The sequence below is a fragment of the Triticum urartu genome, chromosome 7 (assembly GCF_003073215.2).
Source record: "Triticum urartu cultivar G1812 chromosome 7, Tu2.1, whole genome shotgun sequence".
Taxonomy (NCBI): domain Eukaryota; kingdom Viridiplantae; phylum Streptophyta; class Magnoliopsida; order Poales; family Poaceae; genus Triticum; species Triticum urartu.
This window is the reverse complement of record NC_053028.1, coordinates 63,391,294-63,403,834: the sequence shown is the minus strand read 5'-3', so window position 1 is coordinate 63,403,834 and position 12,541 is coordinate 63,391,294. Positions and strand designations below refer to the sequence as shown.

The window sequence follows — 12,541 nt, the reverse complement described above, 5'->3', positions numbered from 1 at the left end:
TAATTAATTCTAGACCTAATAAAATAAACAATGATATTAAAAAAATGCCTATGTTTTGCAGGAATGTTGATTCATTCCCGGTGCGGCAAATCCTGGGCACTCGATATGTCCTAGTTTGTAGCACAAGTCATACCGAAATTTACAGAAAATTTCGGCATGACCTTTGCTACAATATGTACAAATCGAGCACCTGAAATTTGCCGGAACGAAAATGAATCAACATTCCGGCAAAACATAGGCCACTCGGCTTCATTCTCTGCAAACAACAAAAGGCCACTTGGGCACAATCAAACCACTTCAATGAAAAGATATAACATGACCACTTCAATGAAAAGATATAATCAACAATAATGGAATATGCAAATGAACATCAATGACATATATCATATAATATCAATCATGTTTTTTGTTTATATAGCAACAATTACTTTAACCAAGTTTTTGAAAAGAAAAACAATTCTGTTTTTTGTTTATAGCTAAATGCCATAGCTACTGTTTTTATTTATAGCTAAATGCTTTAGTTTTTTGTTTAAAGATAAAAGTCTAGGAAGGGATCATCTTTAAAATAAAACTTGTCTAAATTCTTTTCCTTGAAAAATAGTGGTCTTTTCAAAAACCAAAAACATTTGCAAAATGACCTCACTATACACTTCTCTGCCTAGGACAGAACCCAAATTCTGTTCTAGCTATTCCTCTCTCTCACACACACATTTTTTTCATCCAAATTTTTTTAGAGCAAATATTCCAACAATACTTGACCTTATTAGAAATTGCAAAGGAACTCCATTTTCTCTAACCCTTCTGACCTCATCAAAATTTCCACGGCAAGACCTTAGTACCTACCCCAATTTCTTCAAAAATATTCAGGTCCATAGTCCAAATAATTCAAATTTCATTTGAATGAAATTTGGACCAGATTCAGGTCCATAGTCCAAATATTTTTTTATCTAAATGCTACTGTTTTTTGTTTGTAGCCTCTATTAATTTAAAGTTAAATACTACTATTATTTATATACCCTCTGTTAATTTAAAACTAAATGGAATTACTGTTTAGGAATTTTCATAAAAATTTGCCATAGCTAATTTCCTAAAAAATTGCTAATTTTTTTCCTAAATGATAAAAAAATTCCTATCGTCCTAAACAAATCTAGGGTTCATATGAACACCTAGGGTTCATATGAACATCATCACAACAACATCATATAAAATTTGCCCTAGCTAGCAGAGAGAGAGAGAGAGGGCAGGGGAGAGGAGAGGGAGAGGCTTACGGTCGGCGGTTCGGGCGGCGACGGTCCAGGAAGGGCTCGGGCGGCGGCGGCGAGGTCAAGTGCGGCGGCGGTGAGGTCGAGGGCGACGGCCGGCGTCAAGGGCGTGCTTGGGCGTAGGGCGATCGACGGCGGCGATAGATCGAGTAGGGGGATAGGGGGAGAGGGGTGAAAAGGACTTAGCAAAATCTTGAGCCCGCGCGTGGTTAAGTCAAAATAGCAGTAGCGCTGGTAGAAAAAAAACGCTATAGCTAAGTTAGCTATAGGGCTTTCCACCAAAACGTGCTACTGCTATAGGAAGTAGCTATTTATTTTCCTTTTTCTTTTCCTTTTATCTAAGGAACTTAGCTATAGCGCGGGCATACAAAAAGCGCTACTGCTAAAGTAGCTATAGCGCTTTCTGAGAACAAGCGCTACTGCTATGCCTTTCTCCTTTATTTTTCTTTTTCTTTTGTTTTTCTTTACATTTCTTTTTTTTATTTCTCATTTTTCTATTTCTTTCATTTTCATTTACTTTTCTATTTTTTTCTTAGCAGTAGCGCTCTACACTAGAAACGTGCTACTATAAGGCACTTAGCGGTAGCGTGCTTTCTGCAGGATCGTTACTACTATTCCTAGCCTACCGGTAACAGTATGGGAATTATAATAGTAGCGCTTTTACCTGCAGACGCGCTACTGCTACAATTATAGCTGTAGCGCACTTTATTGACACGCGCTATTACTAAGTAGCAGTGGTGCTTTGTTCTGACCAGCGCTACTGTTATACCTCTGTATATAAGGTATTCCCTAGTAGTGACAGCAGAATGTTGCGAACAAGATACATAGTCCACTTCACGGGTCAAAAAAAAAGAAAGCTTGCGATAACTTTGTTAATGATCAACTTGCGTTAAAAAAAGAACTCAAGGAAAGCTCGCGTGCTCTTCTCTCCCCTAGGCTACGAACGCGTATACATCACCCATTGTTTGGTGTTTCTGTGTGGACTTAGAAAAATGCCGTTGCTAGACATGAGTCGTGGCGAAAAAGATAGGTACCTGGGTCAAGCAAAGCAAGGACGCCGTTGCATCAATCACCCATTTTTTTTGGCATCAATCCCCCCCCCCCCCCCCCCCCCCGTGTCGCCTCCTCTGAGGCGACTCGGGGGTAACCCTAGCGCCGCCACCGCGGTTCCACCCCCCTCTTCCTCCTCTCCGCCGCTGCCAGAGGGGCGCCCGGTGCTCGGCGCGCGTCCCCGATGATGGTGGCGGCGGGGATCTGGCGCCTCCTCCTCGGATGGAGGGCTGCGGGCCCCGGGGCGGCGGCCTTGGTCGGCGGCGTGCGGCGCGGCCTGGGCGGCGGGTGGCGCCGGCGGGTGCTGGTGGGTGGCCTCCCACGGCTGCGTGGGCAGCGTGGAGGTCACGGTCGATGGCGCAGCGGCGGCACCTCGCAGTCCGCCGAGCTCCATGGTGAAGCTTCGGTGCCGGCCCGATCTGCTCCGATTCGTGCCGGCGCTGGTCCCTGGCGGTGGCGTCCATCGTCCCGTGGTGCCGGATGGCCGGATCTGGCGTTTGGTTGTGGTTCCGGGGGAAACCCCTGGCCGGCGCGGCGGCCCCCCAAAGTCAACGTCTTTGACGCCGAGCCCCTCCTTGGAGGCTTTGGGGTGGACCCTCCCCCTCCCGCCTCCTCCCTGAGCTCCGGCGAAAGCCATTTCTCCCCTGGTCTGGGCGTCGACGGCACCTTGGTGGCGTGTTCCTTCTTGAAGGCGGCGGTCGGGAGTTGCTCTTGGTGGTGGAGCGGTTGGTGTCTCGGCTCCAAAGCATGGCGGCCTGGTTGTCCTGCTCTTCTTCTTCGGTCTTCGTCATGGATGCGTGCCTTCGTCCGACAGCTCGCGTCCCTTGCTCCGTGCTGCCGCTGCTGGATTGGTTCTCATCAGGATGGTCTTCCGTTGCTCGTGGGTCAGCGTTGGCTGCTTCTCCTTTGGCAGCTCAGTCACCTGGAGCTGGGCTATGTGTAGCCACTCTGCTGGTCGCCGGTGCGGCACCCATCGAGCCTGGGTGAAAGGGTAGTGGCCCTTTGCGACGGTGGAGACAACTCAAGTGTTGCCCAAGTTTGGCCATGGATGTAACCGGCGCTCAATGCTTGCACGGCATGTCCCTCCTCCCAAGTACCTAGTTGGCTAGTTGGCGTAGGCGTAGTGATGGGCGTCGGCAACGATGCTCCATTGTTGTCATTGTGCCGTTCTGCCTTGCTCTATGTATCTTCTTTCCGCTTTGCATTGCATTCTTCTCTTTGTAATGTGGTGCCCCTGTAATCTTTGCCGGTTGATGGCTTTGTTAATTCAAAGTCGGGCTAGGTTCGAGCTCTTTTCGGGCTCGGCCGACGCCTTTTCTCTAAAAAAGGATGCCGTTGCATAGCATTGTCCTCCGAGACCATGAGAGTGCCCTTCACGCCGTCCGTTTTCTAGTGTCGTGTCGCGGGGCCTTTTGACACTCTTCGCGTCGTCCAATTTGTCCGAAGGTGCACCCCGGCGACCCGCCTCGGGGGTCCACGACAAGTGGACTGTGGGCGTTGTCAGGGCTAGCGTCATGTGGAGATTTTGGCCTGGACAGTTGACATGGGATAAAAAAGTGTAACGGCGGTTGCCCTGCCCGGTGCATATGGCAAAGGGCGGGTTAGCCACTAGCCAGTGCCCTATCTAGCACATTCGAACTCGGCCTGGAGGGAAACTGTTGTGCACAGGACGATGCATGCACGGACGAAATATGGATCATGTCCATATCTTAAACGGCGCTGATTTGCTAAAAGATGCTACCTAACACACGATTTGATCCGTCGTCCAGATTTCATCCGAAAATCTATCGTCCATGTGGCACTGCTCTTTTGCCCAATTTAAGAACCAAACCAGTACAATACCACGACCACACAACCTGAACACCCGAACCGGCCGAAACGGGAGGCTTCGCTCCCCGCGGGAAAGAGAGGAAGCCTCCGACAAGCAACAACCTCTCTAGGCGGAGGAGGAGGAGGAGCTCGTCCACACCCCCCGAGCAAGCCTTTCCTCGCCCTGCCGGGGACGACGATAGTAAGGTGGTTGCCGCCGCCGCCGCGGGATATTGAGCTTTTCCCCTCTCTGGGCAGCCACGCCCCCGTCTCACTGTCCCTGTTCGTGGCATGCGTCGCAGCCACCGTGGCACCCGCCCCGACCATGTGTTCGGTGTGCGGCCGCAAGCCCAAAGCGGTCAGCCAGGAGCCCAATGCTTCCGCAGACGCAAATGCCTCCGACGCCTTCGGGAGCCAGGGCGGCACGGAGGGGAAGGAGCGGGAGGAGGAGGTGGTGACGCTGCCGCCAGAGCTAGCCACGCATGGGCAAACATGAAAAAACTCAGTAACCACACAATTTTTTCAGTAGTGGTAACTTGTATACTTGCATATAATTACGGCTAAGTTGACAAAATAGATTACACCGGTGCAAGCCCTATTTTTCTCAAACATGTTTGGGATGCTTTTTCTCTCTAAAATTAGTTTTGCCCCGAAACTGCTGTGCACACGACGGTGCACGGACGAAATCTCGATCACGTCCATCTTAAACGGTGCTGATTTGCTAAAGGACGCTACCCGGAGGGCTGCTCGGTCCTTCGCTTAAGGCAGTTAATTATGATTTGCTACGAGTTCGCTGCTTTACGCCACACATCGGCCGCCGCGCATATTTCCCTGCCTCTCGATTTGCTTCCAGCCCTTGTGCACGTTAAATAGCACGGTCGCCCATTTAGAGAGTTTGTCCGCTCATTTACAGAGTACCACATACACCAAAAATCAACTGGAGCCTGAACAACCACGTAAAACTACCTCCCTTTGAGCTCCAGAGTGGAGTCCACTTCTTTCTACTAGTGTACACCAAAAGTCCCTTAAAAAATCATCGTGCACGTTTATGCAGCTGTTCTCTACCCCAGTTCTGCACAGAAGGTTGACGCGCCGAACCAATTTGAGGATGCTGTATGTTCTTCATAGCTCGCTTTTGCTGGACTTTGCAGGCTTCTTCTTCCCCTTCCACCAATTCTTCACCGCCTTGGACACCTTGCTCACATGCCCTTTCAGTTTCTTGCCGGTATCCTTGATCTGTTTCACCACCTGTTGCTTCAGGTCTTTCTTTTGCGGACCCTTGTTTTTCAGAATGTTTCCCTGCAAGGAGCAGAGGAAATACAATTAACCCTCAGCAGTTCAAATAAACATATTTCGCTGAGAAGTCACGGAGAACTGTGAGGAGCCAGCCCTAGTAACATATTTGGGTAACCTATGGTAACATACCAAGTTCTTGGGTAAGCTATCCTCGTCTTCATCGTCATCTTCATCATCCTCATCACCTTCAACGCCAAAGTTGTTCTTCATCAGATCGTCTCTGGAGTACATCTTCATGTTTGGGGCTCCTGGCATGCCCTGTCATCAACAATAGTGTAATGTAACAGTTGTATTTTTGCATATTCTTGGATATAGTTACACATGTTACAGCTAAAATATGTACCTCCATTGATCTCATTATCTTCTCCATCTCAGCATCCTTTGAGGGCTTTGCTGCAAAGGGTTCTCCAGGGACCCGGTCCTGCAATTTTTAAAATTGATGTGTATCAGAAATGCCTGCAAAGGGTTCTCAAAACCTAACATCCAGATACTTCTTAGCAGCAGACAGTTAACTGTTACAACTTACAAGCAGAGCATTCAAACAGGCATTATAATCAGGTCCTAAATCATGCCCTGGTTTTATGAAGTATCTGCTTACATGGCTGGAGGTTCTATAAACTCCTTCTTTTACTTCTAGGAAAGGTTTCTTTTAGTCTATCTTATATGGAATTTGTATCAATGCGCATTAGCACATAATAATTAAAAAAACTGAATTTACTAGACAGCAGACAGATCAGATGCATTTCTGTGTGGTCTAGTGTTCTGCTCTTAATATCATATTTTAACTACCTCTGAGTTAAGTTGGCCAACATGGAAGTAAACCTGCCTAGTAAAGCTATGGTGAGCTAAAGACCTGGAAAGATAACAGATAAAGCTCGACCAAGACTAGTATAGTATCCATGTCCATATTTGACCTGCACCAAAATTTGCCCCTATTTCCTTGATGCAAGTACCAAAATAAAGCCATCTTGCAAATTCCATGATTGATCATCACTACGACGTGTAGTCAGTGGCAGGGAAGAAGACTCTAATTTGACATTTATTTCACACTGAAGTGGTAAAGCCTGCCTACTTGCCCAATATTCATAGATAATAACCTAATTAAGGGGGCAGAAACAAGACTGGAAATGCTTACTTTTGGAACTGGTGGTGGATCTGCAGCACATGCTTTGGTAATATCTTTGCAGACAAACTTTATCAGCTGATCAACTGAAGGCTTATTTGTGTAGACAAACTCAGCAACATCGGTATCAGCATAACCCATCACCTAAAAAGAGTTTTGTTCAGTAAAGCACAACATATCACATAGTTCAACAGAAATAATGGTGCTGCCTTATGGCCTTCTAACTAGAATAAATATTGTGGAAAGAAAAACGCCAACTAATTTGAAGAATTGGCATAGATAAATCATGATTCATTTTAGATGAGTATCATCACAATATCATTTACTCAACAGTGATGTTTAGTTCATGAAAGATTATCACCTCTAAAGAAACCAAGATCTTAGTATGTTAATAAGTTCTAGACAGTACAATTGTATAAATGCATAATAAACTAGATATGAATCGATCTTCACCTCCTGGCATGCACGCTCAATGGTCTTGCATTCCGAGTTACAGTGCCCTTCCTCATCTTGGTCCACAAGCTGCAAAATACTTTGATGGATTAGAATGTGACTGAGATGCTAGGTTTGTGCAAGTATCACACCTACTGAAGATGAATTCTGTTTGATATAAAAATTTCAATGGTATTTCCAGGAGGAAACAGAACTAGCTACATGTGGCTATAAATTATGAACTAAAAGAGTCAATTTCTCCACCGAGTCAACGAATAAGGAACTTCCTAAATGAAACCATCCAATTCATACTGTCGTTCAGATTGCCAATCTGTTTGATAACTGTTTCGTTGAATTCCAATTATGGCCACTTTGGTATACAAAGTATACGATCTGAGTCGCATTATTTACTTAGCATTTTGCATTGCACTTGCTGGCGGTGAAGCAGATTTGAAATCTTTTGGAGCCTGGAGGCGCACCAGCAGTAAGCAGTTCATAGCTCACACTCAGAGCAATTTCCCGTCAGCAGAATTAAAAAACGCACGAATCCGCCTAAGTTGCAGCAGATTTACCTCGAGCTTATCGCCCTTCTCGACGATGTCGATCCGGAGCATCCAGTCCGCCTCCTGCTTCTTCAGGTTGCACACATTCTCCGCGATGTCGATGATCTCGATCTCCGGCACCTAAAATCCCACACACATAAACTCTCTCGACTTCATCAGCCGGCTCAGAATTCTCCCTCCTAACCAGATGAGCAGAAGAGTCACAGTACCTTCTTGGAGGACGGAAGGGCTTGCTGCTTGGCGGCGACCTGCGCGGAGATCTCCCGCGCGATCCGCTCGCAGACCTGGCACCGGATGTACGGCACGTCCTCCCGCCTCGCCGCCGTCGCCGGCTTCTTCTGCCCCGCCGCCTCCGCCGCGGGCGCCACCAGCAGGAGGAGCACGGCCGCCAGGGCCACGGCGACCACCACCAGGGCAGCGCTTCCTCTCGCCATCTCCGATGGAAATTGCTTCCTCTTCTTCCTCTTCAGCTCGGTCAGTCTTGAAGCGGTGGCGGGCGAGATCCCGGCCGTCGGTTGGCGCGTGGGGCGCGTGATCGGACGGCACGGGACGCGTGACGGAGCGTGGCGGCGCCGGCCAATGGGAGGGGGGCACGTCGGACGCGTGACGTGGTTCGACGGAGGAGCACGGCGTGGTGCGTGACTCGGATGCCCGGCGGCCGTGGGCCGTGGGCCGCACAAGGAGAACCGAGGTAGCCAGGCCCGGTCCGATCGATGGTGTAGATCGGCGCTCAGTGCGTTCGAAAAAAAAACATCTACTCCTCCTGCATTTTCTCCGACTCGCTGCCGCGGGCGAGTCCGGCCGCCGGCGATGCGGGGCCCGCACAGCCGCCCCCAGTGCACGCCGGCCCACCAGGCGGGCGCCCTCCTCCTGGTCGCCGTCACCTCCCTCCTCACCCGCCTCCTCTCGGCCCCTGCCCCTCCCCCGCCCTTCCCCACCCCCGGCCCGCGGCTCCCCGCCGCGGCCGACCACCTCCGCGTCTACGTCTACGCCGAGGACGAGGTCGACGGCCTGCGCGTGCTGCTCCGCGGCCGCGACGGCAGCGTCTCCGCCGCCACCTGCCTCAAGGGCCAGTGGGGGACGCAGGTACGGACACTCCACACCATACGGATCTCCTTCCAACCCCTGTGCCGCACATAATACTACACCTAACTGCTGCTGCTTACTACTCCTACACCTCCGCGTCTACTCCATTGTTACTCCTAGCCGCAAACCTGACCTCCGACCTCAGTTGCCATGAATGTCTCACTGCCACAACATTTAAACCAGTTTTAACTGATGCCAGTCAGGTCTCATTTTTCTTGCTACGGTGATAGGTGAAGATCCACCAGCTTCTCCTGAGGTCAAGGTACAGGACACTGGACAAGGACGAAGCGCATCTCTTCTTTGTTCCCAGCTATGTCAAATGTGTTCGCATGACGGGGGGTCTCACCGACAAGGAAATCAATCAGACATATGTCAAGGTATATAAACCAGCCCCCAGTAGAACTTGTTGATCACTTCACTCGGGTGTGTTTAAGTTTACTAACCGCAAGTTCTCTTCTTGACTGGACCGTTTTTCGTTCCCTGCAGGTTCTGGGTCAGATGCCATATTTCCGCAGATCGGGTGGGCGTGACCACATTTTTGTCTTCCCAAGGTACCACTTTCTACTATTTGAGCACCCCAAATCAAATCAGACAGCTGGTCAGCATTGTCTTTTGGCTGAGGAAACGTTCCCTTGTACACCATGTAAGAACATTGTTGTTTTGTGGAGTATGTAGTGGCGCTGGAGCTCATCTGTTTCGCTCGTGGGCAACTTTTCTTAATCGATCCATCATCCTCACTCCGGAGGTACATAGCCACTCGCGCTGCTCTTCATATTTTCCCTTGTTCATTTCTAATAAACGTGTCTAGTATAACTTATCAAAGTATTAGAAACTGCTTCCACGGCTGTCTTTGATGTTTTATGTTTATAATATTACAAGAAGGCTCCCTGATTCAACAGTGGGACAAGAGTTCAGTTTGGGTAAATGTGTATATACGTGTGATACAATTAGGTTACATGTTGTATTTGTTCTTGCTATGCCATCTGCTGTACACCTAGCATATCTCGATCTGTCTTGTTGAATATAATCACATCAATGTTTACCCAAATCCCAGCATAAAAACTGGCAGTTGTGTCTGCTGGTCTTTGTTTAATGTATATCATGAGATAGCTGCAACATGTTTGCAGAGTTTGTGTAGGCAATTGACTTGGTTTTTACTGCTGCAGTATTGTCTTCGATATAATTCAACTTGCAGTCTACTTCTGACATCTTACATAGCGACTTGCATTCTCGTTTTAGGGTGACCGTACTGACAAGCGAGGTATAAGCGCATTTAATACATGGAAAGACATTATTATTCCGGGGAATGTGGATGATTCTATGGTGAAACCTGATGCTCGTGCTGTCCAACCAATTCCGTTGATGAAAAGGAAGTATTTAGCAAACTTTCTTGGTCGTGCCCAGGGAAAAGTAGGCCGTCTTAAATTGGTGGAGCTGGCAAAGCAGTATCCTGACAAGGTTTGTCTTTCTTTTGATATCCAAATACAGTTTAACATATGATATTAATCAGTATGGCTTCTGTGGGTTAAACTGAAAGTTATCATGGCTCCGTTAAGAAAAGTTATTATGGCAATGTTTGCAACGACATGATTCTGAATGAATTGGTATATAGAAGCATTGTTTTTAAGGCGGTAAGGCGTCCTAAGGCGAGCACCACCCGCCTTAGCGCCTAAGGCGGACGCCTAAGCGCTTAAGGCGGGCATATTTGTAAGGCACTGCCAGGGCGCCTTATCGCCTAAGCGTCTAAGGCAGGACACCTTAAATAATAGAGTAGAAGATAAAACCTTGATTTGCATTCTTATTGCTATTCCGCCATGCTCTATTGTCAGAAATTCACATTGCAAGACATACAAGTTGGTATTCTAGGGTGCTTGCCAGAGTATTTACTTATACTAGCACAATGCACGTGCGTTGCTACGAAATAATAAAATACGCCAGACTTGGGACGTCCACTAATTCAGTCTCTGTTAACAGCCTCCTAGGAGGAATGTAACCAAACTCTCTCTCTTTACAATGCAATGAAACGCACGCTCTCATGCGTTTTCTTGAAAAAAAATAATAAAATACGAGGAGTTAGGTCGCTGGCTTAGGAAATCGTCCAAATATGTTGGCATCATGCGGCCTTTGTGCGCTGTTCACTATTAAAGAGAGAGAAAATACAAGAAAAGACTCAGGCATTAGAAAATCTTGAGTAACCATAGTGCGTCCTTTAACAGACACAACATTTCAAATTACAATTTGACTGTCAAGGTCGTCGACCGAATAGGATGACAAAATCTATTGTCATTTTGGAATTACAATTTGCCAATCTCTTATTCTGTGATATAAAACTGAAATAACTTGGTGGGAAAAAAAAACAAGAGCATTGTTTTGAGTTGAAGTCACAATTGTGCATTTGTTAATTGTGCCTTCTATAAGTGTTGGTCTCACATGAAAGTAGTCGTGTATTTGTTTATTTGTGTTAGGTCCCACATGTGAGTAGAAATACATTTGTTTATTTATATTCTTGGAAGGTTGGTATTCTCAATGTGGGTAGAGGTACATTTGTTTATTTGTGAAGGTTGTTGGTCCCACATGTGAACTCACTACCAACTCCAGCCTTTATTAGTAGGAAAGATATATCCAAGGTTAATCGTGCTTGCAAAATTTATTAGGTTAGTTTCCTTTCTGTTTGACGAGGCTTATACATACTCTATCCAGACTGGATGTGCTTATGTTTTATGAGCAGCTGGAGTCTCCAGAACTGAAGTTGTCTGGGCCTGACAAATTGGGTAGGGTTGATTACTTCAAACACCTGAGGAATGCAAAGTTTTGCCTAGCTCCTCGTGGGGAGTCTTCGTGGACGCTTCGCTTTTATGAATCTTTCTTTGTGGTGAGCTCTCCCTTCCCCAAAAATATATATTGAGTGCATACCTACACCTAGTATCTGAGTCAGCTGTTCACAATTTTCAATTTTGATGACAGGAATGTGTGCCAGTTCTTTTATCAGATGAGGTTGAGCTCCCTTTCCAGAATGTGATTGACTACACCGAGATATCGATAAAATGGCCATCGTCCAAGATCGGTCCTGAACTTTTCCAGTACCTTGAGTCGATACCAGGTATACCCCCACAATTTTCTTCTCTCCTTTGCAATTATACCATCATTAGTCCTGTTGCGGCGAGCATCAAAGCCTTGGAATTTTCACGCAGAGGAAAGGATCGAGGAGATGCTTGCCCGTGGACGCGAGGTGAGATGCATGTGGGTGTATGCCCAGGACACTGAGCCCTGCTCCGCGATGACTGCCATCATGTGGGAGCTGCAGAGGAAGGTGAGGCGGTTCCACCAGTCTGCAGAAACCTTCTGGCTTCACAACAGGTCGATCGTGAACAGAGATTTAGTGGAGTTCCAGCAGTGGGGAACACCTGTTCCATTACCATGACTTTCCGTGTGTATCGGGTTGATTGGTCAGATTTTGGGTTGTTGTATGGTGGTAGATGTTCGAGGTAGGGTGAGTGACTTCTCTTTCATCTATTCATTGCCGTCGTCACCCTTGAGGATGGATGCCACTTTTTTAGAGAGTTGTGTGTGCATACTGGCTGAAAAGTGTGTTCTATTGTTGCATTGACAAAGTTGTAACATTTTTGCCCATTTACTTTCCTGAGGATCGCATGGATCTCGAGAAGAACCTACTAGCCGACACATTTGTGTGATACACTGTGATCTGTATGACATATGCTTACCACAAGATAGGGCAAGGAACCATCGCCTGAGAGAATTAGTTTGCTCTGTTCGTAGTTCGTACCTCGGTCTCCCTTCCGAAGAAATGCAGTCATAAACACATGAACAATTGTCTCTTGTATCATTATTATGTTAAGAACTATGCAATTAAAGATGAAGCAATATGCAGTTATGTACGCCACCTGAGTGCCCAATTGTGT

The 12,541-nt window shown here is 47.2% G+C and overlaps 2 protein-coding genes across 2 annotated transcripts; one reads left to right on the top strand and one right to left on the bottom strand.

Annotated features, from left to right (window-relative positions):
* Window positions 1–4,980: 4,980 nt before the first annotated feature.
* LOC125523281 (nucleophosmin) lies at window positions 4,981–8,024 on the bottom strand. The gene is made up of 7 exons (XM_048688333.1): window positions 7,745–8,024; window positions 7,545–7,655; window positions 6,994–7,062; window positions 6,553–6,684; window positions 5,761–5,838; window positions 5,547–5,675; window positions 4,981–5,420 (listed from the first exon to the last, which is right to left on the bottom strand). The coding sequence occupies exons 1-7, from the start codon at window positions 7,967–7,969 to the stop codon at window positions 5,244–5,246; spliced, it is 921 nt and encodes a 306-aa protein (XP_048544290.1). The 5' UTR covers window positions 7,970–8,024; the 3' UTR covers window positions 4,981–5,243.
* A 98-nt stretch (window positions 8,025–8,122) lies between these two features.
* Window positions 8,123–12,302, top strand: LOC125523279 (probable glucuronosyltransferase Os03g0107900). The gene is made up of 8 exons (XM_048688332.1): window positions 8,123–8,621; window positions 8,852–8,998; window positions 9,108–9,172; window positions 9,297–9,366; window positions 9,861–10,079; window positions 11,350–11,493; window positions 11,586–11,721; window positions 11,813–12,302. Exons 1-8 carry the CDS (start codon window positions 8,346–8,348, stop codon window positions 12,040–12,042), a joined length of 1,287 nt encoding a protein of 428 aa, XP_048544289.1. The 5' UTR covers window positions 8,123–8,345; the 3' UTR covers window positions 12,043–12,302.
* The last annotated feature ends 239 nt before the right edge of the window (window positions 12,303–12,541 follow it).

What these genes read in the sequence shown, in the direction of transcription:
- LOC125523279 (XM_048688332.1), top strand. Translation starts at nt 8,346, where the DNA reads ATGCGGGGCCCGCACAGCCGCCCCCAGTGCACGCCGGCCCACCAGGCG. An exon ending in TCAATCAGACATATGTCAAG is followed by an intron (nt 8,999 to 9,107) that starts GTATATAAACCA and finishes CGTTCCCTGCAG; the next exon opens with GTTCTGGGTCAGATGCCATA. An exon ending in CAAAGCAGTATCCTGACAAG is followed by an intron (nt 10,080 to 11,349) that starts GTTTGTCTTTCT and finishes TTTTATGAGCAG; the next exon opens with CTGGAGTCTCCAGAACTGAA.
- LOC125523281 (XM_048688333.1), bottom strand. Translation starts at nt 7,969, where the DNA reads ATGGCGAGAGGAAGCGCTGCCCTGGTGGTGGTCGCCGTGGCCCTGGCG. An exon ending in TTGAGCGTGCATGCCAGGAG is followed by an intron (nt 6,685 to 6,993) that starts GTGAAGATCGAT and finishes AACTCTTTTTAG; the next exon opens with GTGATGGGTTATGCTGATAC. An exon ending in AGATAATGAGATCAATGGAG is followed by an intron (nt 5,676 to 5,760) that starts GTACATATTTTA and finishes TGTTGATGACAG; the next exon opens with GGCATGCCAGGAGCCCCAAA.